Source organism: Caretta caretta, chromosome 11 (genome assembly GCF_965140235.1).
Source record: "Caretta caretta isolate rCarCar2 chromosome 11, rCarCar1.hap1, whole genome shotgun sequence".
Taxonomy (NCBI): domain Eukaryota; kingdom Metazoa; phylum Chordata; order Testudines; family Cheloniidae; genus Caretta; species Caretta caretta.
In genome coordinates this window covers 68,034,498-68,057,531 of record NC_134216.1, presented here as the reverse complement: position 1 = coordinate 68,057,531, position 23,034 = coordinate 68,034,498, and the positions used below count along the sequence as shown (strand labels likewise).

General features: G+C 46.8%; 1 protein-coding gene across 5 annotated transcripts in view; it reads right to left on the bottom strand.

Moving 5' to 3' along the window:
* The window catches only part of SPAG16 (sperm associated antigen 16), a 754,420-nt gene that overhangs the window by 235,506 nt on the left and 495,880 nt on the right, over positions 1 to 23,034 (bottom strand). For all 5 annotated transcript variants that reach the window (XM_075118125.1, XM_048869269.2, XM_048869271.2 and 2 more), the window contains one exon: positions 1,266 to 1,392. In XM_075118125.1, coding sequence (XP_074974226.1) covers positions 1,266 to 1,392 — 127 coding nt within the window. The remainder of the gene's footprint in view (positions 1 to 1,265; positions 1,393 to 23,034) is intronic.

Here is a 23,034-nt window from a genome sequence, read left to right as displayed (position 1 = left end):
AAGTGGCTAATTAACTTCAGAGTATTCCACTGTCCCCTTCACGAGAACTTCTCTCTCACATCTAATATTTGCATAACTATTACAGCAATGACTTTTTCTCCCTTCTTCGCATAGTTCTCCCCCATTTTACTTTTATAATTACTTTTCATAACAACATGATCTTCCGTATTCTGTGTATATTCAATATTTTGGTTGCTTTATGCTGCTAGAGTAGTGCAAAGGGGCCATAATACCAGTTCAACAGGCTAGTTGAGAATTCCCACAGTGTAGGAGGAATACCATGGTGATAGATGTTCTCTCTGCTTTTTGGCCCAATCCTTTCAGTATTACCATGGAAGATGGAAATCTGTCCCTCTTATTTTATTCCTAAGTGAACTTTTATTATTACATTCTTTATCAATTAGGATTAGACATTTAAATTGTGGTGTTGATTGAAAGCAACAGAGATCAAGAGGTTGTAATGTACCAAGCATCATGCATCATTCTGTACTGTATACACTGTGTGAATGCCTATCATTCCAGGCGTTTATTCACATAGGAAAAAGTGAGGCTAGGGAACAATGAGATGGAGAGACTTATATTTTCAGCCAGTACCCACAGTGATATATTCCCTTTCTTAAGAGAATGACCCATAACTCATGAGAGGTCAGCAGTGAGTTATGAAGGCCATTCCCTCAAAAAGAAAACATATTAGACCTAGACACTATTGTGTCCTCTATTCCTCCTCACCTCCCAACCATTTTTCACTGCTAAATTTTCTTTATAAATAATTTAAAGTCAATTTTAATGCTTATGAAAGGTACCATACAGAGCTCACTGACAACTGTTCTATTTGCAGAATAAATACACCATCGCTGTAGCAGGGCAGTCTTCCACACACTGCCTTACCATTGTTTTCAACTCCATTCTGCAGGGGGCAGTTATAAGGCTGGGATTCATCCCTCAGCCTTTCTGCTAAGAATGCCAATAAGGACAACAATTAACGCTAACAGTGATGTTGATGTCTGAGTATTAGCAAATGTACTTAGATGAACAACGCATTTCAGAGGTCCCCCAAAGAGCTGTTACATGGTGATAACTTTTTGGTCAGTATATAATACCTGAAGATGAAAGGCTCTGTGTTCTACTACCAAGTCCCCTGACAACACACTTGTTGATTTTCTGCACCAGCTTTCACTCTTCTTTTCATTAATCAACCATTGTATTTGCACAGTGCCACTAACTTCCGTATATTCGGAAAGAGTCCAAAACCACATATTACTCACTGTTCTGGCATCCCAGAGAGATAGGGTCTTGTCTGCAGAGCTGGTGAGAATGGTGTTGGAGAATGGAAGAAACTCTATACTATTGACCGAATCCTTATGTCCACGCAAGGTGTATCTGCATCTCTCACTATAAAAGAAAACAATGACAGAAATATAACTCTTGCCATTAAAGAGAATCAGCAGTCTAGAAGACAATGGCAGTAAAAGAGAATCCGATTTCAAATGGAGTTAATTGTCTCAGTTACTATTTTCAGAGAAGTTAGTACACAGGGGAAAGTTTATTGCATAGGCTAAAACAACCATCATCAAAAGGTTTCCTATGCTTTCTGTAGAGTTATTTGAACTTTTGAAAGGTTGAGCAGTACCCACTGCATTGGAGAGAAAAAGAATAAAGATCAAAAGACAGTGCAATAAGTTACCACCTTACTAATATTCCAGAGATCATTTATACAAACTATGGCTAGACAATGACAAAAGGTTAAAACACTAGGCATGTTGAGTCTTGAGAAAAGAAGACTGAGGGGAAACTGATAACCATCGTCATATATGTTAATGGCTGTTGTAAAGAGGACTGTGATACAGCATGGCCAGAGGGCAGCAGGAGAGTGGTTTTATTTTTTTGAAGCAAAAAAAGGCGTTTTTATTTGCATAACACACTTACAAAACAAAAACAACAGCATATGCAATGTGTAACACAGCAACCAATCACAATTGTTTTCTCATTAGCTTCAGGGGAGGGAAGTGTTCAAGCTTGCCTGGGCCCAGAGCGGGGGGGCTTTCTCAACTCTCGTGGTCTTCCACCCTTCCGAGTTACCTGGTGGCCCAGAGCGAGGGGGCTTCATTGACTCTCAAGGTCTGCCACCCCCTCGAGTTACCTGGCGCCACGCCCAGTGTCACCAACAATTCCCTCCTCTGAAAGTATCCAACAAGAGGGGCAGGCTGTGGGGTGGACAATCTGGGGGGAGGCACATGCACCCATGTGTGAAAGGACCCCTCTAAGGTGGTGGTGTCCGCAGCAGCAATGGCTGGGGCTGGGGTCCCTTACTCTCTCCCCCAATCAAAGGGTCAAACAAAGGGAACTGGACAAGGACACCAAGCAGAGAACCTCGGACAGCGCCCACCGCTCCTCAAAAGCATCAAGGGAGTCGGTGGACGCCGCCAGAGGAACTCCGCCCGGATACGTGAACGGACCGAGGATCGGAAAACGGCCCCACAGTCACAGGAAACTCCATCGGCCAAGTCCTCTCTCTGGTTTTATAGATGTCCGTTTTAGCCAGGGCCAGGAGGAGGTTAACCAGGAGATCCCGCGACTTTGTGAGGCCATGGATGGGGAGTGCATAAATAAAAAGGTGAGGGGAAAAGTGCAACTAAAAATGTAATAGGAGATTTGTGAGGAGCCGGAACAGGGGCTGCAGCCTGGCGCACTCCAAATATACGTGCACCAGGGTTTCCCTCACACCGCAAAAGGGACAAGCATCTGGGATGTGGTTGAAACGCGCCAAGTACATGCCCGTGCTCACAGCTCCGTGAAGGAGCCGCCAACTGATGTCCCCGATGGGCCTCGGAACCAAGGTGGAATATAGGCTGGCCCACTGGGGCTGCTCACCCTCCAAAGGTGGCAGAAGGTCTCGCCACTTTGTGTCGGAGCGGGACACTAGGGTGAGGGCGTGAAGGGTATGGAGCATGAGTGTGTATAGATGTTTCCTTGGCGCAGTTTGGAAGCATACCGGCTGCATGGCTCGCAGTAAAGGGGTGAGGGGGTTGATTGGGTCTGCGGGGCAGGGGTCCAATTAAAAGGTTCGGCTGGCCTGGGGTAGAGAGTGGGCAGGGCATGCCTTCGAGCAGGACCCGGTCAAGGTAAGCTCGAGCAGCGGGCGGCAAAGCGGCCTTCACCTCCTGAAGTACGCGCCGGGGGGTGCGAGGTCTGGAGAGCCCCATTCGCCAAACGAGTGTCAGGGGATCCAGCCAGTCTCCCTGGTTGTAGTCCAGGAGGTCTCTGACTCTCGTGACTTCCGCCAGGATCAAGCTCTGGCACACCAAGCGGGACTCCGCCACCTGCACACGGAGCTGGGGGTTGTGTAGCAGAGGCTCCGTGAGGAGATCTGCCCCCGCAGTGGCCGCCACGGACCTGGTCGTTAAAAACAGTTTCCAAGTCCGGAGAAGGTCCTGGTAGAAGACCGGCAGCCCGGAGAGGTCTCGCAGAAGACCTCCCGGATGGAGATAAAAGAGCTGCCGATCATATCGGAGCCCTCGGATGGGGTACAGGATGGCGTGCATCAGTATGCTCCACGCCGAACTGCCTGCACCGTAGGGCCTGGAGGCGGAAGATGCGGACCTGAGTGTGCAGACACTTCAGGCTCTGTCCTCCTTCCTTCAGGGGTAGATGAAGAACCCCTGCAGGGGCCCAGTGCATTCCTGACCAAAAGAACCCCAGAATCGATGTCTGGAGGTTGGTCAGGAAACCCAGGGCCAGGACCAGGGTGTTGAGCCAGTACCAGAGCATGGACAGGACTAGCTGATTAAGCACCAGTGCTCTCCCTCGGAGGGAGAGACATTGGAGTAGTCCCATTCATTTCCGGAGCTGCTCTAACACCCCGCCCTCTAAATTTTCCCAGTTCTCCAGCAGAGAGGGATGCGTGGCAGAAAGGTAAACACCGAGGTAGAGCAGCGGACTCGCGCTCCACCGGATGGTCTGATGCACGGGTGGGAGGGAGCTCGCCTGCCACCAGTCTCCTACCGCCAAGCCAGAGCTCTTGACTTAGTTGACCCAGGCGGAGGAGGCTGCTGAATAGATGGCCTGGCAAGCCTCCGCCCGCGCCAAGTTGCCCAGGTCCTGGACCACGAGGAGCACGTCATCAGCGTATGCCGACAGGACCAGCCGCAGCTCCGGCTCCCGCAGCACCAACCCTGTCAACCTCCTGCGGAGGAGACAGAGGAAGGGCTCGATCGCTAGAGCGTACAGCTGGCCCGAGAGGGGGCACCCCTGCTGTACTCCTCGCCCGAAGCTGACTGGTTCGGTCAGGGTCCAGTTGAGCTTAACCAGACACTCTGTGGAAGCGTACAGCACCCGGAGAAAACCCAGAAACTGGGTTCCGAAGCCAAACGCCCGCAGGGTGCCCAGGAGGTACCCGTGGTCCACCCTGTCTGATCTAGGGACAGGAGGGTGAACGACAGATCGTCTCTACACCCGAGTTCCAAGAGGTCCCGAACCAGAAATAGGTTATCAAAGATGCTGCAGTTCAGGACAGTGTAGGTCTGGTCTGGGTGGATCACGTCCACCAGCATGGACCCTAGCTGCATAGAGGTTGCTTTCACTACGATTTTGTAGTCCGTACTGAGGAGCAAGACGGGACGCCAATTTCGTAAATTGCAGAGGTCCCCCTTCTTCGGCAATAAGGTGAGCACAGCTCGCTTGCACGAAAGAGGGAGGACCCCGCTCTGCAGAGACTCAGCCCAGACGGTGACTAGGTCTGGGCCGAGGACATCCCAAAACACGCGGTAGAACTCCATGGTCAGCCCGTCCATGCCTGGAGACTTATTAGTGGGCATACGATGGAGAGCTTCCGAGAACTCGGACAGAGTGAGAGGAACTCTAGCCTGTCTCGGTCGCTCGCGCTGACCATAGGGAGCTCCTCCCAGAGCACTCTGCAAGTGCTAGGGTCGGTCGGATCCGGGGAGAAAAGACTTGAGTAGAAGGCTCGGGCCCTCCTGCACATCTCCGCCGGTTCCGTGAGGGGGGCACTGTCTTTTGCCAGGAGGCAGGTGACGTTTTTCTTGGCCCTCCTCGTTTTCTCCAGGGCATAGAAGAAGCGGGAGCCGCGATCCATCTCCCAAAGGAGGCGGATGCGGGATCGAACAAAGGCGCCCTGGGCCCGATGGTCCTTGAGGGTCCGGAGCTCCTCCCGCTTCTCCTGGCACACTCCGCAGAGGAGCAGGTCCTCGGGGCTGGTGGCCAGATGCCTCTTCAGCTCTAAGACCTCCCGTTCCAACTGCTCTATCGCCGCATTTCTCTGTCGGCTGCTGCCCCGGGTGTAGTCGTGGCAGAAAAGCCGGGCGCGCACCTTCCCCAGGTCCCACTATCGCTGCGCTGAGGGAAAGGCACGCCGCTGCCCTCGCCAGGCCAGCCAGAATTCCCGGAAGGACGTCATGAAGCCCTCATCCTCCAACAGGCTGTTGTTAAAATGCCAATAGGCCAGCCCTGGCCTCTCCGCACAGAGAGAGGCTGTCACAGCGGCTAGGTGATGGTCAGAAAATGGGGCCGGCCGAATGCTGGAGGAGTGGGCTTGTGAGAGATGGAAGCGTGATAAATAAATGTGGTCCAACCGGGAGTGGCTTGACCGATGGGCCTCCACCCGGACAAAGGTGAACATGGAAGTGTCATCCGGGTGGTGGTCACGCCAGATGTCCACTAGGAAGTGATGTTTGACTACCTCCCGGAGGGTGTCCGTGGTGGCCGGGCTCTGCTCGGTCCCACTCCTCGAGGGTGGTATTAAAATCCCATCCCAGGACCAGGCACTCGTGAGAATCTAAGGTGCCGAGGAAGGCAGACGCCCGCTGGTAGAATTGCAGCCGCTCCGGGCCTGATGTCGGGGCATAGACATTAACGAGGTTAACCACGAGCCCCTCTATACGGACCCGGAGATGCAGCAGCTGACCCGGCACAGCTTCGGCGACCCCTAGCACCTCGGGCCGTAGGTCAGGGGAGAACAGGGTCGCCACTCCAGCCTGTCGAACTGTGGAATGGCTAAAGTAGACCCTGTCCCCCCACTCCAGCCGCCAACTGTCTTCGGCGGTCGGATCCGTATGGGTCTCCTGCAGGAAAACCACAGAGCACCCTCCCTCCCAAAGGAAGGAGAGCACCTGGGACCTGCGGAGAGCCATCCTACAACCCTGGGTGTTCAACGTTGCGATGGTGAGAGGTGTCATGGGGAGGGCCGGGGAGGATCCTCACTGGCAGGGACGCTTGCATCCCCCAGCGGGCCACGCAACAGTCCTTGACCCATCCTGTAGGTGAATAATTGTTCACGGAAGACGCGGACCCGCCAGTAGGTCCCTTTACCTTCCCCCATGAGGGCCCTTGTGGCCCGGAGGATTCGAGAAAAGTCCCCCCATCGCTGGAGAGCAAGCTGTACCTTGTTGCGGGAGCCACGGACATCCTCTAAAATCTTCTGCAGCTCTCCTCGCAGCTCATGGGGGATGGGGTTACGGTTTCCCGGTTGTTCCCCGGAGGGGCCCTTGGTGCAGCCCCATGGCCCACTAAAACGGGCAAGCAGGGTGCGGACCCCCGACGGGGTACCTGATGGGCTGGAGCTTCTAGGCCCACCTCAAGCCCTGGGGTGATAGGGGGCAGTGGAGGGAAAATAGCAGCCCCTAATGGGTCCGGGCAGGAGAACGCAAAGGCCGCTCCCTGGGGTCATCAGTTGGAAAAGGGAAGGAGACAGCCCCGGGGGTGGCGATAACATCGCAGGAGGTAAACTGGATAGGGGTAGGGGCAGGGGGAGGGGCAGAGGTGAGGTTCTGGGTTTCGGGAGGCAAGCAGCTGGATGGTGGCGCCTCCCGATCAGGCTTGAGGGTTAAGGGGGTGGGGAGGGACCTCTCAGTAACATCAGGCATGGGCTCTATGGTGGATTTAGCTGCCACAGTGTCAGGAGGTGAATTATCTTCTGTAGGGCCCCTGCCTGGGAGGAAAGTCGATTGCTCCGCACCAATGGGGGGTGCCCCTGGCGACTCGTGTCCTGGCCACGTGGCGCTGGCTGTCACCTGAGCAGGCTCGGTGGTCGTCAGAAGGGTGCCATCAGCGGCCGGGTAGATGGAGGAGTCCAGGGGCTCCTCGGAGGTGGGAGCAAAAGCAGCAGTTAGGGGGAGGGAGCATGGGGAAAAGAGGGGTGGAGTGAGGTCACCCAGATCGAGGTTTGCTGGCAAAAGGTCGTCCTCCCCCTGGGCGACCGGGGTCAGATGTAGGGCCTCAATCTCCTCGAACATGGAGGAGAGGACGCTTTCCGCCGCCCCGGGGTTCTCCCCGATGGCACCCGCCATGACGGTTGCCTCGGGGTTCATGGGGGCTTCGAGTAGTGTCTGGACAGAAGGGGCTTCCTTGAAGGTTTTGGAGGAGAGGGTCTCCCGTGGATGGGAGACACTACCTTCCGGTGCTGCCACATCTTTCCCGGCTGACACCGGTGGATGGGACGCACTCATGGGCAAAGTGGAAGGCTTGGCATCGGTGCCCCCCTTCCTGGTCTTCCGGGGGGCCTCCACTTCGGATAGATGAGGCGGAGCTTGGGCCTTCCGCTTGCCTCGCTTCCCCTGGACTAGGGCCCAGCCCTCCATGGCATCATCTGGGGGCTGGTTAGCAGGGGTCGTGTCAGGGGCTAAAGGCAATGGCTCAGGGACTTGGGTGGGGGGGGAACAGTGGGGCAGCATAAGGGGGGGAGGATTCTCCCTGGGGCAGGCTCTCTCCCATGCCTGGTGGTATCTCTGCCACACCCTCCTCCATAGGCCCCGCCAGATTGTCAGCAGCAAGGGTGGGGCTCTCCCACTCGTCTGAGAGTTGTAGGGGAGGTGTCCCTTGGGCCTGAGCGGGAGTAGCGGTGGTCCGAAGAGGAGGGGGGCAGGTTCGGGCACCGGGCGACCAGGGGCATTGGCAATGATGGGGCCGATGTCCTGCCAGGTCTCGGGGATCCCAGGTGCCCCTCCTTGCCGGGCTAAGGGGCAGTCCCTCTGGACATGCCCCAACGCCCGGCAGATGTTGCACCAGGCTTCCCCCATGGAGAAGTACACCTGGTAATGGGCCCCCTGGTGGGGGACTAGGAAGGACCCCTTGAGCGCCTCCCCATCACACGCCGCCAACGGCAGTAGAAGCTGCACTTGCCGGTGGAAGGAAAAGATGTGACGGAAGGTGGGGTCCTTGCAGCCCAACGGGAGAGGGCTGATAACAGAAACAGGTTTCTCCAGGGTGGAAAGGGCGGGTAACAGGGCAGCACTGGGGAGAAAAGGAGGGACAGAGGTCAGAACCAGGCGGACGTCCAGGTCCTCTTGCGGCTCTAGGGGGACAAACACCCGCCCCACCGCCAGGCCCCTCTCCACCGCTTCCTGGGCAGCAGCCTCCGATGCTAAGAAGACGACGACCTTCCCGTACATTTTGGAGGCCGCCACAATGGCCGAGGGCCCCACCATCCTCGCCAACACCCATACGTAGGTCTCCACCTGGGGCGAGGTGGGCACCAGGAGGCATCGGACACCGTGCTTCCTTATCATGGTGGGAAAGGGGCCCCGGCCACTATTGATGGTGGCGGAGGTGGTGGGCGGGAGAGATGATGAGGCGGCAGGCGGGGGAGCTACTGCCGCCTGGGCATACGTCCTGGGGGCTGAGGGAGGGACACCCGCAGAGCTAGTGGAGGGGGCAGCGGGGAAGGACGCTATGGTCGGTGGCGGGGCCGCAGCAGTGGGGGTGGCCCCTGCCATGGAGGGCCTGGTGGTTTTAGTGGGGCCCTTCCCCTTCTTCTTGCCCTGGCCTTTCCCACTGGCTGGGGGGGCTCCCCTAGAATCTGGGGAGGTGATGGGCATGGGAGCGGCGGAGGTCACCACGGTGCCCTCCATTGCCGATGCCCCAGCGGGGGCGGTGGCAGGTGGTTAACAGGAGTTGGGGTCAGGTAAAAAGGGACAAGCTGTGGAATGGACAGTTCGGGGGGCGGGGGGCACATGAACCAATGTACGCTCATACAGAGAGTCCTGTTTGGTTGGCTGGTGCTTCTGGCCCACATGGTGGAATCAGGGTGAGCATCTGAGTCCAGAGGCAGATATTAAACAGCCAGCAAAGATGGTGGAGGGTGGATGGTGAAGATGGTAGTGTGGGTGTTGGGAGGACACAGATGGATCGGGGGGCAGCTCCATGCCACACCCCCTGTGTCCCTACAAACAAAGTCAAGACACAGTCAAGGCCTCCCCCCACACAAGAGCACTGTTCGAAAGTTACTCAGTCTTAAGGCCCCCTCCACGGCAATTTTTGTAGATTCCCCGGGTGGTGTTCCTCCAGTGGATGGCTTTTTCCCTTTCTTTTCCGAGCTTTCTTTGCAGCTGTAGCATTCCAGGGATGCCAGAGCAGATGATAAGAGACTTTCTCGGCCGGATACGGGTCCACAAACAAACAGCAAGCGGCTGGGTCTGGGGGCTGGGTCCCTCCACTCCCTCACTCCGGGGAGCAGGTCAGCAGGCCCCCCCTCTCTCGGGGGGTTGGGGGGGCTCAGCTGGAGAGGCAGCATCGTCCAAGGTCGGGCGGGGGGGGAGGCCGACAGCCAGCTGGCAGCCGACCAGCACTCAAGCAACAGCAGAAAGACAAAACAAAAAAGAGGGGAGAAAGGGGGAGAGCGTCTGGCCCGGTCAGGGGGGAAGCTGAAACAGGGGCAAAAAGCGAGGAAAGCCCAGGCCAGAGGGCAGTGGGAGAGTGCTAAAAGGGAGCCTTCTTCCCTGTAGAGGGAAGAAAGTTTGCTATAGATTAATTAAAGCACCTGAAGCCAATTAGACCACCTGAAGCCAGTCACCTGATAAGCCCCGCCCCCCTCCCGCTTCAATCAGACAAGGAAAGGAGTTGAAGCGGAGTGGATTGGTGTTGGAGCAGAGAGCCGTTTGGAGGAGTTGAAGCAGAGTGGATTGGTGTTGGAGCCGAGAGCAGTTTGGAGGGAAGCAGTGGAGAGTTTGGAAAAGTGCTGCGGGGGGCTAAGATGACCAAGACCCAAGATAAAGGGACACCTGGTTTGTGCAGAGGGAGGGCAGGAAACCCCACAAGCTGAAGGGCAGGAGAGGGAAGTAGCCCAGTTTACCGCTATACCTAGGGCCCCTGGGCTGGGACGTGGAGTAGAGGGCAGGCCCAGGTCCCTCTCTCTGCACTCCCCTCCTTTAGAACACTAGTGGGGTAGTTAATACTCCAGTTCAGGGATGAGAAACGGTACCCTGAACCCTCCCCAAGAAGAGAAAGCACAAGACCCATCAAAGTAGTGCCAGCAATTTTCCACAAGGACTATGATCAATTGTTCTCCATGTCCACTAAAGGAAGGACAACTGATAATGAACTTAATCTGCAGCAAGAAAGATTTTAGGTTAGATATTAGGAAAAACGTTCTGGCTATCAGGATAGTTAAGCTCTGGAACAGACTTCCAAGGGAGGTTGTGGAATCCCCATCACTGGAAGTTTTTAAGAACAGGTTGGACAAACACCTGTTAGGGGGTAGTCTAGCTTTACTTGGTCCTGCCTCAGCACAGGGGACAGGACTCAACGATCTCTTGAGGTCCCTTCCAGCCCTAAATTTCTATGATTCTCTGAAATAAGTGTCTCAGTTCAGAAGTGCAAGGCCTCTTCAAAATACTGACTTTATTTTATTTTTTTATTTACTTTGCTTTATCAATGATTGACATTTGGATTGGTGATGTTCAGGAGAATGGCCTGGGAAGGGGATATTAGAATTGTAAGCATAGATGAGGCCAAACCAAAAACATTTAACCAACTCTTCTCTGCTCTGGAATTTTTCCAGCACCCTTGCTTCTGGAACAGTTTGGATGGGGAGGATAATGAGTTTATGAAAACCCCAAAGCACAATTCCTTTTTGCCCACATTGAGTTGTTGCATCCTTACTTGCTTGTCAAGCCAGTTTCCAATTTTTTGTTACTATGTAAGATTTCAAAAGGATTAACTTACACCGCCAAAACCCCCCACAGAATTTTACAATTAGTAATGAGATCAATTCTGTCCTGTATGTCCTCCTAGTGCCTCAAATAAAGAGGGGCAGATAAATTAGCAAACAAACAGAAAGCAGCAACCCACCACTGCCCACTATAATTTGCAGTGTTAGTTCAGTATTTTATTCATTGCACATTTGGTTTGATAGCTAAAAACACACCAGTTCTGAGCTGGCCACTGAATACATTGGGCTGGCAAATTAGATTACTGCGGGGGCTCAACTGGAAAAGACCAAATTTCTTACAGTATTCTCTTTAGGAGGCTGTTAGCAGAGGGAATTAAAGATGTGTTTTTTTTTTTCCATTCCTGCATGATGCCAGAAGACTCACAGAGCTGTTGCAGGGTTTTTTTGTACTAAAAACATTGGAGATCAGATGCAGACCACGAGATCTTAAAGAGGCTTGCCAGAGTCTCGCACTGATCTGCCAGAGAAAAGCGAGTTCCCAGACTTACTTAAGACTCCTTTCCATTTTCCAGGCTAAAACATATATGTTACTTCACATCTGAAGATCAATATTGTCTTTGAAGAAGGCGTGTAGGTGTGTGTGTGTGTGTGTGTGTGTGTGTGTATCTGCTTCCAAAATGGAAATTTTACCCAGGAAATACATTTCAAATACACTGTATATTGTACATATTATTCTATTATAGATATTACATCACACTATATGTTTTTATAGTATTTATAGTATAGTATGTGTTATTTTGTAACAAGGATTCAAGTTAAAGAATCTGTTATTTATATCATACATGTAGCTTCCCGGCTTTTAGAGATTACTGCACAGTTTGTCTGATGTTCATGATTGTTTGATATATATTATTATGTTTTATATTCCCCACGGTCACACTGCTTTAACCATCAGGACAGATATACATACATGCATGTGGGCATATGTACGTCTCCGTTTTCAAAAGTGAATAGTGATTTTCAGGTGCCCAATCTGATATGCCTGAAGGGGAACTGATTTTCAGATGGTGGGTACCCAACACTTTCTCTTAGAGCTATGTAAGGTGTTGACTGGTGATGCTGAATGCCCATCTGGAACTTTTGAAAATGTAGGCCAGTTTATATCTTAATGTAACATTATGTTCCATTAGAAGAAGAAAGAAGAGAGAGAGAGAGAGAGCGTGAGCGCGCACAAGAGCACTTTGGGGGATATACTTCTGTACAGTAGAATAATAAGAGGATTTATATCACACTCTTCCCAAAAAGATAGCTGAAAAATACATCTTATCTCTTTGTGGAAAGGGACAGCATAACAGAGAGGTGGAGAGGGGGAGGAAGAGTATTGTTCATGAGTTCATACGATCTAAAATAGGGGCATCCCAGGCAGACTGGCTGCAAGAACAGACTTGTGAGAGATTAATTAGGTGCCGTAGCAGGAAGGTCCCATTCAGAATCTCTGAGTAAGGTGAAAATGGCCTAAAGTGATGGACAATAACAGCAATGGAAGGGAAGGAAATGAGTTGTACATTTCCATCAAGCACATAAACACTTAGGCTTGATACAGCTCTCTCTCTCTCTCTCTCTCTCTCTCTCTCTCTGCAACCTCCATACCAATGTGTCGTGATGAGAGAGCTTTCTCACACTCCAGATTTAATTTACCACTCTGGTAACTGACTGACTGATATTTCTGAGAATCTCTGACTGCTATATAGAACAAACTCATCTTCCTTTCCAGCTGAGATATAATTTAAATGAGACTGCATTTCTTGCATACAAGCTCCCTTCTAGTTGTAAGGGAAAACTTTTATCTAGATGTTCTACTGTGGCAAAGGAAAACTTGGTTAGAAGCAATATACCAGCAATATACCACCAATGACTCTAGCACATTTTGTACACAATGGGCCAGATTCTACACTTTTGACATGGGAGTAAATCCAGAGAAACACCAAAATGCGTTGCTCCAGAGAGAGCCTGATGAGACAAAGAACAGAATCCTTTCTTTGTAAAACAAACACTCATTATAGATGGGCTTAGGTGCTTCAGAAATTTTTGGGTAGCTCAGAAAATAGAGGAAACCACCTATTCCTAGTAGGTTAGGTATTTGTACCAACCTGACAATTTCCTTAAAGCCTGAGCCACTGGAGTCATAGGAATACATGAGTATCTCAGCTTTCATTTTTTTAAAGTATGTTTTTAGCCCTCATGTTAGCAGAGAACAGAATACAAATGTGATCCCAGTGTACCTTAAAGAACATAAGGCAAATGGAAATAACCCAAAATTTGTTAATTTTTTAAAAAACGTTGATTTGGGGGGAGGTCCTGACTCATGATGATTGAATATTTGGGCTTGGCAATTGTGGTAGTGTTCAAATACCACTTAGTAAAAATTTCTAAGCAGGCAGCTGGAGGCACTTTATTAGCTCTTTGTCCACTTAAATTAAAGAGGACAAACCATCTCCAACACCTTGCTACTTTGTCAGCTATCACCTTACAGACTCAGGGTTGTCAGTTTAAAAGTCTAGCGAGCCATAGACTGTGCGTGACAGATAATTCCACCACACCTACGTGCAGCCACCATTCTGGATTTGCTGCTCAGAGCAGCAAGTTCCCATGGTCTCTTTTTGAAAATAGCAAAACCCTAGCTGTAGGGTATTAGGTGTAAAGGGATCAGCTGATTATGTTCACGCTAATTAATCCACACAGGCTGGCAACTGAAGGTGTGTCCCTCTTAAAAACAGAATCAACTGTACCAGATTTTTAAATTAAAGAAATGATAAAAAAATGGAATAATTAATCTTAAAATGGGGCCTTGTATAGTAAGTTACAATTGAAAAAAATGATAATGAAGCACCAACACAACTTTAATCATGTAATCATACAAAGTGCAACTTATCTTAGTCCAATGCCATATTAGGCCTTGATTCAAAAAAGGCACTTAAGTAACGTGCTAAAACAGTAAGCCTCAAACAGCAGCATCTTTCTTATTAATTGTTTTCTCAAATCATAAAATGGAAAATAACACTAAACTCCTTCTTCATATCTATCATATAACATCCTACCATCTGTATTACCTTTGCTATCAACTAAAAACGTGTGGGAAATTTGCACCATAAAGTGATTAACAAATAATCTACACACAGTAGTTCTGTGAAAGTTTTGTAAAATCACATACCAATCTCAACCCTGTTAAGCTGATAGAATGGGACCAGTTAAAAGGAGAATACTATCAACAGAAACACACCCCATCAGTTACCCACTATGTGACTTTATCTCCAAAACGTGTTTAACTCAGGCACAGAACCTTTTGGGCCAAGATCAAAAAAGAAGTATAGCAAATGGGCTGGCTTGAGACATTAAAATGCCAGTTTGTTTTATGATGTTATAAATACATCCTATCACGTCTTTCTATTTTATTACCTCTATTTTATTTCTAGGTAGCTTCACATATGACACATCCAATTATTCATGTCAAGAATATAAAACTACTAGTATTTCAGTAAAAAGTGCCTACCATCACTTATAACAATGATTTTTTTCTTGACCCATTATTTCACCAAACATAACCAGGATTTCATAAGACATTGATGACTGGGGACATATCCTCTATAAAGCATATTTGTCTTAGACAAGGTAGAGATGTGTATGATATTGCCAATATGAGTCATCCAGCTCAATGCAAGATATTCTTTCATTACCTTCCTTCAATAAAATGAAGTTATCCTCTAATTCTGAAAACTCAGTTTACAATCTCTGTGTAATTAATGTTTGTACAGTGCTTTGAAGAAGAAAAGTGATGGAGTACATAGGTGCTTATTATTATTTTTGTAAACATACAGAAATTCTCTTCCCTAATGTAAATTTACATGCACTTAGAAATAGAATGAAGATCAGATAATTGGTTGTATAAATAATTGATATTAATAATACTCAGAACTTATAGTATTTTCATCTACAAAATCCTGGACAAACATCAGTGGCACTGTGCAAATGGATCTGTGTGGGCAGTCCCCTGACTTCAGTGCTGGTTCAGGGGGGTCTACCTGCACGGATCAATTTGCAGAGTCTAGCCCAAAGTCATTAAGCCTCACAACTGCAATTATGTTGCCTTATTCAAAGCTAAATTTTCTCACTGTACACTTTTAAACCATACTGGTGGATAAAATCAAGACTACGTGCCAAATCTCCCATTATTCACATCAGTAATCCCATTGAGCTCAGTGTGACTACTCATGGGAGTAAGCCAAGCAGTGGCTGGAGATTGGCTACATCAGAGCAGCAACCCAATCCTGCTCCCACTGAAGGTAATGCAAGTTTTGACATTGCTTTCAGGGGGAGCTGGACTGGGCCTTAGTTTATCACCATGGGAGGTTGGCAGTCCAAACCCTCGGTCCAATACACAACAAACTGCGCATGTAAAAAGAAACCGACCCCTGAAGCAATACAGACTTGACTGATACATTAAAAATTCTCCACTCTTCCCCACATCCCTTCCTCTTTAGTCTTCTAATATCAAAGCCAAGGCTTAACTGCTAGAAACAACAAAGGGGAAAAAACCTACGAGATGGTATGATGTTTTATTAATATTTTCTAGGTATATAAATAAACCCATTTCCTCTGACTCAGCATCTTCACAAGTCAGCAATAAACTATCGTTTATATTCTTCTGTTATACCTCTTTGAGAAAAATGAAAACTGATGAGTCTCATAATTTAACTGTGACATCTCCATTCTCAAAGTTCAAACTGCTTCTCGTTTCATTAAAAAGATAAGTCAATTTTAACCGCTTACATTTTGGTCTTGCTGCAGCATTTTAATTTATGCTGATAGGCGGTTTTCTTCTCAGAAACTTGGCAAACATACTTTTCCTGTATTTTGAACGGAGCTGAATTTAACTTGACAGCTATTCATTGACACCAAGTTATAAAAAGTCTTGCCATGACAAAAAACATAATTGGCCCTGCCCCAGTTCACAGTGAGGTCAATGGCAAACTCCCATTGATTTCAATGAAAGCAAGATCAGGCCATTTGTTTACGCAACAATGTAATCTGGTGCCAACATAACCAATGGAGTCATAGCAGTTCTGGCAATATGTTAGCTGTTGGCTAACAGCTACCACAGTACTAGAAGAAGGAATGCAAAATGCTATTTTGGCTCTGCCCTTGCAATGAACACTGTGCAGGCAAATCCTTCTGCCCACATAGTATCTCATTCTCCATATGGGGGCCCATATCTACCTGTATGGAGCAGCTCAGGGCATGAGCAACATTTGAGTTGAAAGAAAAGGAGTACTTGTGGCACCTTAGAGACTAACCAATTTATTTGAGCATGAGCTTTCTTGAGCTACAGCTCACTTCATCGGATGTAGCTCACGAAAGCTTAGGCTCAAATAAATGTGCTAGTCTCTAAGGCGCCACAAGTATGCCTGTTCTTTTTGTGGATACAGACTAACACGGCTGCTACTCTGAAACCTGTCATTTGAGTTTAATGCACTGCTCAACAGAAACATTAAAAAAGAACAGGAAAATAATCTAATTGTGATGCTAGAGGTTAGTCTTGGAAATTTACTGAACCTTCCGGGATCTTTGCTCCTGGTACGTTTTTCCTGGTCTAAAAATTATCTTTTTGCATTTCTGTAATTTGAAAAAATGCCTCCATTGAACACTACTCAGAGAGGGAAAACTTACAGGACTAAATGGCATAGAGAACACACAAAGAGCGGCCCAGGATAGATAGGGATGGTAGTGCCTTGTTTGTGTCCTTAGTGACATCTGATGGTTCAGGAAGGATTCAGATTGAAAACAAATATCTGCAGATATGTTCACCAAATGCCCCCTGTCTTCAGCTGATTTCAAACTTACAATTAATTGGGAGAAAGCAACTCGCTAGTCAGAACAATATTCTGAAATGGGACTGGAGAACATAAAAATACTCCCAGCTCTGGAAACAAGGATTCTATAAGTGCTGGAGAAAAGAAGCACCAAAAGCTTATGCCTTACCTCCACGACTGAAAAGCTTGTTTCTCAGCTGATTACAAATTTAAGACAGGAATTATATTATTGCAAGAAATAAAAGCAGAAGGCAACACAATATTTCTTAGTGTACACAAGTAATTTTGTGGGGAGAAAAATATAGTAACAGACTTTTGGAGGGGTGCCATTATATGTATATTAGTGGAAACTATATAACTGATTTGGTTCATGGAAGTTTCCAGCATTGGGTGGACACCCAGTAAGAAGACTGCTCAGTCTACCAAGAGGCATCAGTGAAGAAACACTGGTTGCTACGGTGTTGCACATGCATTTGGCTCCCTGATGGTTCTGGCTATCCTAAGATGCAATGAGGACCCCTACCTTCCACTCTTCTGATTGCTGAGCTTGTTTCTATCTAGACTACACTATGGTAGTGGCTGTTGTGTTTTCTAGCACAGAAGACTTTTACAAGTACCTATTGGAGACACCTAGAAAAAGAATATTGAAAAAAATTTGAAATTCTTTATTTTCCGCATGGTGTGTTTTAAATAGTCCTCAGAATCAGGACTTATTTGGTAAATACTGAAAATAATTTCTTATAGATACTATTATTTGACTTGTTTTATGTGACTAAACTATATATCCTGGCATTACTCTAATTAGGCTTTAACAGGAGAGTGTAAAGAATCCTAACAGTGTATGACTATAATCTTTGTCACCTGTTCTGTAATGACTTGAAACATTAATAATTAGGCTTTTCCTAATTATCCTAATGAAGGATTAGTCAGATAATGATTTTATACTGCTTTGAACATGTAGAGCACTACATAAAGTGGTAAGTATTATTATTTAGATTATTTTTGGTTTCAGATAAAGGCTTTTCTGGTTTTAAAAGGAGAAAAGATAAAAGGCCTAATTAAAATAAAATAAAATTAAAGCTCCAATCTTGCAGAGACTTAGGGCTAGTCTGTACATAGTTTTGATACTGACTGAACTCTTTCAATTCAGAGTGTGATTTTATTCTGATATAACTAAACTGGCAGAATCCCTCGTTTGAATGCAGTAAAAGCAGCTTTGTATCAGTGTAATTGCATCCATGTTGGTGAGCTATGCTGATTTCTAAATCTATATAGCTGAACCAGTGCAAAATCTGCTTATAGACAAGACCTTAAGGGGGTGCTGAACTTCATGCATGCGGATTGGGGGACTAATCAAGGACTTAAAGTTAAGCATGTGCTTAAGTGCTTTGTTGGATCCGGGCCAGAGTACACAGCCCCTCAGAGGAGCCAGACCGAAAACAGCCACAGTAATTAGCACCTGCATTGGTAGTGTCAACAGAAAGCCAACAGAGTGAATGATCATAATGAAGGGAGACAACTAGTTTTTCACGCATACTCCTGAGGCACATTGGCAAGGCAGACTGGGAAAGCCTGGGCTGTTGTACAGCAAGCTGTATCTATTCTGATGTAGAACAGATGATAGGACTTCCGTTCCCAGGATTGCCATTTATTTTTGGCGGGGGAGGAGGGAAGAAATACTTGAAAAATGCCTTAGCTTGTTCAGTGACAATACCCCATGAGATAAAAAGGCTTAGAACATACTACACATTTTTCATACCGGATTTAGATGGATATTTCACTTTCTTTAAAAATATCGACTAAGCTGGCCTCTGTATTTGCTCAGCTTGCTTTAAAATATCCATAGAGAAAGAGCTTGACTGTCAGAGGAGCTGAGCATTCCCACCTCCAGCTGAAGTCATCAGCACCTGCCAGGACTCAGCACTTCTCACAACCAGGCCAAAAATGTTTGCTAAAATGGATACCTTATTTGTGCGTCATTGTGTATTATGAATGGAAACGTATTATTAATAATAGGCAAAAGATTTTCACAATGACTAGTCATTTGGGGGGCCCATACCTGAAAGGGGTCTGATTTTCAGAGGGTCGGGGTTGAGCACTTTCTGAAAATCACACCTCTTCAAATTGGGCACTTAAAAACGGAGGTACCTGAAATAACTAGCCACTTTTGAAAATCTTGGCTTCATTTTATGAAGCAACCATCTCCTATCCCCACCAAGGAAACGGGGGGTGCCACTTAAGTAGTTAAAAATAGCCACAAATAGATGTAAAACATGTAATTAAACCATCGTGAAACACTGCAGTACTAGTACGACCATGCTTCTGCCCACCAGCTCTGTAGCAAAAGAATAAATTATATGCCTCACTCCCTGAGGACAGGTTTCAGAGTAGCAGCCGTGTTAGTCTATGTCCGCAAAAAGAAAAGGAGGACTTGTGGCAGCTTAGAGTCTAACAAATCTATTTGAGCATAAGCTTTCGTGAGCATCCGATGAAGTGAGCTGTAGCTCACGAAAGCTTATGCTCAAATTTGTTAGTCTCTAAGGTGCCACGAGTCCTCCTGTTCTTTTTTCCCTGAGGACAGTGGGCTTATCCTCAAATAACGTATCAGCTGAAATCAGCACTGAATTGATGTCACATTTCGGTAAGCATTTCTTAGGAGGCTTGTACTGAAGCTGCTTTTTGTTCTGGTCTCTAGCACGCCCTTCATATAGGTAAAACTTCTGCTTTTTTCTGATTTGTCTTGGATGACTAAACCCAGGTTTTTCCCCTTAATCCATCCAAGTTGATGTTGCTGCTGGTTGCTACAAGGCAACAGCGTAAAGGGGAAAGCTTCCTTGACTTGTGCTTTGAGGGATCAGATGACTTCCCAAGTGACTCTCTCTTTTTTTTTTTTTAAAGTATCCTTAAGCTTACTTTAGGCCTGCCTTGTCCAGACACACTCTGCAGGCATAGTTTTGTGTTTCAGTTTTTCAAATAAAATATCCAGGAAAGTTCACTTTCTAGATTTAATGTTCAGTCTTTCCTATACTTTATTTCCAGCAGACTGAATCGCTACAAAGCTGGTTGAATGGATGCTTCTATTATAGCTCCTGTTCTCTTCCATGAGCTGGTATTTATTTTTAGATTTACAAAATGTTTCCATCAGTCATTGGATCCAAGAAGAAAACTGTAAAACAGCATACATCTGTCAGCCCAAACAGATTCCTAAACCAGAATAAATTTTAGCAAGTTTCCTATAATTTCACTCCTCTGGCTAAATGGCTGACAAAGTCCATGTTGGTCAGTTTCTCCATGAATTTGCCTTTTCTCTCAGAACAGGGGATTTTAGCAATTTCAGAACTTCTTCACCAAAAGTTTTTCAAGTTGGGCCTTGAACCCAACAGTGTTTTGCAAATATTTTCAGTTTTGACAAATTGCAAGTTTTCAGTCTAAAAATTAAAAAGTTTTGTTGAAAAACTCCCAATGAGCTCTAGTTAGGGGCCAGATTGTAAAAAGTATTTAGGAGACTAAACATGCAGATAAACACCTAGCAGGATTTTCAATCGTTCATAGGTGCCTAACTCCCATTGGCTTTCAAGAACTCCCTTAGGAACTTTTGAAAACCCAACCCTTAGTCTGTATTAAATTGTGGGTGTCTGGCCCAGATGAAAACTATATTTGCAACATCTTTCTTACAGGAATTTGGCATGATTTAGCAGAATTTATAGTTGAAGAGGAAAAGGCTCTCCCCACTGACGAGTTGGAGGGGGCTCTCCTGAGGCCTCTGTTAACGTTGACCTTGGGCTCCATGAAGGACAGCTTCAACTCACTTTTATTAAATGCAAGATTCTATCCTTCTCCCTTGTGAAATGTAAACTGTTTTATCCCTATGGACAGGAGCAAGCAGCTGGACTTCAGTTATATAGCCCAACGCCATGGAAAGGAACAAAGACACCCCCTCACACACACACATACACAGGGTTTTTTTACACAAAAGGACGTATTCCTGAAAAATCAGCTCACTAATCTTCCCAACAATCCATAGGCTGGCCCTGCACAATAGTGAGGAAGGGAAGGTATTGGTTATGGGTGGGGGAAAGACAGACCTAATCTGCTATGTCATTCCCCCAGATTCCTAGATTCTTGAGACAACAGGATGGCGTGGAAATTTTCATATCCCCCCACCCGCACCCAGACAAGAAGATAAGTGTGCAATCTGAGTAATTCAGATTTCTCAATATGCACGTAAGAAACTGTACAGTAATTTGCATTCACTGAACTCCTCATCCAAATGCGCAACCCACTGAAAACCATGCACAAGGTGTTAACATAATTCCACTGGAGATCATCCAATTATTCCTGTTGATACATACAAGAAAATGACTGAATCAAAAGCACAGTCAGATAAAAATACTGCAGCATGTCAAATCCAAGCTATGCGGCTGCCGCTGAGTGTTAGTGGCACTTCTTCTTTCTTTGGAAGAGATGCCCTTTTCGTTCATATTACCATAGCACCTCCAAGGCAGGGTCTATTCATCTTTATAGGGGAAGGTTATAGCCTAAAATGCCGAGTTCCAATCTGTGCCAATATTATGCAGTACTAACATACAGAGTTTGGAACCAATGCTGTACTATTGTAAGTTAACATGAAGATATGTATATTGTTGGGGTTCCCCCAACAATAGCTATACAGCTTATTAATGGTTCAGTTTGATCTACTTGGTATAGAGCCGTTATACTCATCATTGGTACCCTGGTCCTCTTTTGACTTGATTTTCTTTCTCATTTTAAATTTGACTGACACTGCTTTCAATCTATGAAATTAGCAAATACTTTTGAAAACAGCACAAAATGGCTGAAACACAATAAATATAAGCACATAAATATTAAAGTGAGTAAAATGAATTTCAGTGTGTTTTCAAATTGGTTTTCTTCAGAGCGGGAGTTTCATTATTTGTCCAAATGAAATGGATTTTGAGTGGGTGGCGGTCTTAAGGAGGCATGCTGCACTGTTTCAATGGCTTTATGAGCTTGGGAAGATATGAATAATGGATTTGCTGTGCAGTTAGACACAGCACCACAACAAATACAATATCATTCTGGTTCTCTAATAAGCAGCTGCTAGAGTGAGGAATAAAAAGCCTTGCCTCCTGGTCTAACCTACAGGTGATATCATTTTCAGTCAGTTTATTTTTCATAACCATTGAAACAAATTACTGCATTGCCTCTGTCTGGTTTTATATGGAGAAACCACTGAAAACACAGCAAATAAGAGGCTGAATTCTAGAGGTCGTCTCTTATTCTGATCTGCGATTTAGCTCTTGAAGGGACCAACCTTTCAAAAGGCAGATGTGCCAGGGTGTGACTAAACAAAGGATACTCCTGATTTTAAGGAGGCAATTTCCAATTGGAAGGGATTGTGTCATTGTTGTCCTAGCTATTATGCACTCAGTTACATAACCATGGAGTCACAAACTTCTAGAAAGGTTTGGGGGAACAATACTGATGCGTCTCCTGCTGTCTTAACTTGGGCACAAGCTCTCCTCTGCATTTACAGTTGAAGTGTTGCTGTAGCTGTGTGGTCCCAGGATCCTAGAGACACAAAATGGGTGAGGTAATATATTTTATTGGACTAACTTCTGTTGGTGAAAGAGACAAGCTTTCAAGCTACACAGAGCTCTTACGCCTTTTTCAAGAACAGAATTTGGTCCAATAAAAGATATTACCTCACCCACCTTGTCTCTCTAACCAATATTTAGTCAGGTGGGAAAGTATTACAATGGAACAGCATTGCCAGGAGACAGGAATTAAGCTATATGCAGTTTTGCTGGAACCGTCTCAGTCCCTGGATATTAGAGAGACAAAGTGAGGTAAGGTTCCAAAGTCAAGTACTCGAAAGTTAGGAGATGCTTAAATTAAGGTTGTCTGTGCAATTTTAATTCCCTCCCTCCCTTGTGCATATGTTTATGGTACAGTCTTTAATTATGTGCTCACATACTTTTCTCCCACAGAACCTCTGCTGCAATCCTTCCCACATCCATGGCTCATGTCCTCTCCCCTTCCCTCTGCTCCTGCCCCTCTTGTTCCTGTCACCCTAGGCCATCATCTGCCCCCTCTGCTCATGCCTCTGTCCCCACCTCCTGCTCCTAATTCCAAAGCTCTTTTCCCTGTGCCCCTGCCCTGTGTTTCTTCCTCCCCCATATTCCCAATTCCTCATCCTTCTACATTCCGGTCAATCAGCTCCTCCTTCTCCATGCTACCTGTTTACAGTCAGGGGAAGCACAGGGA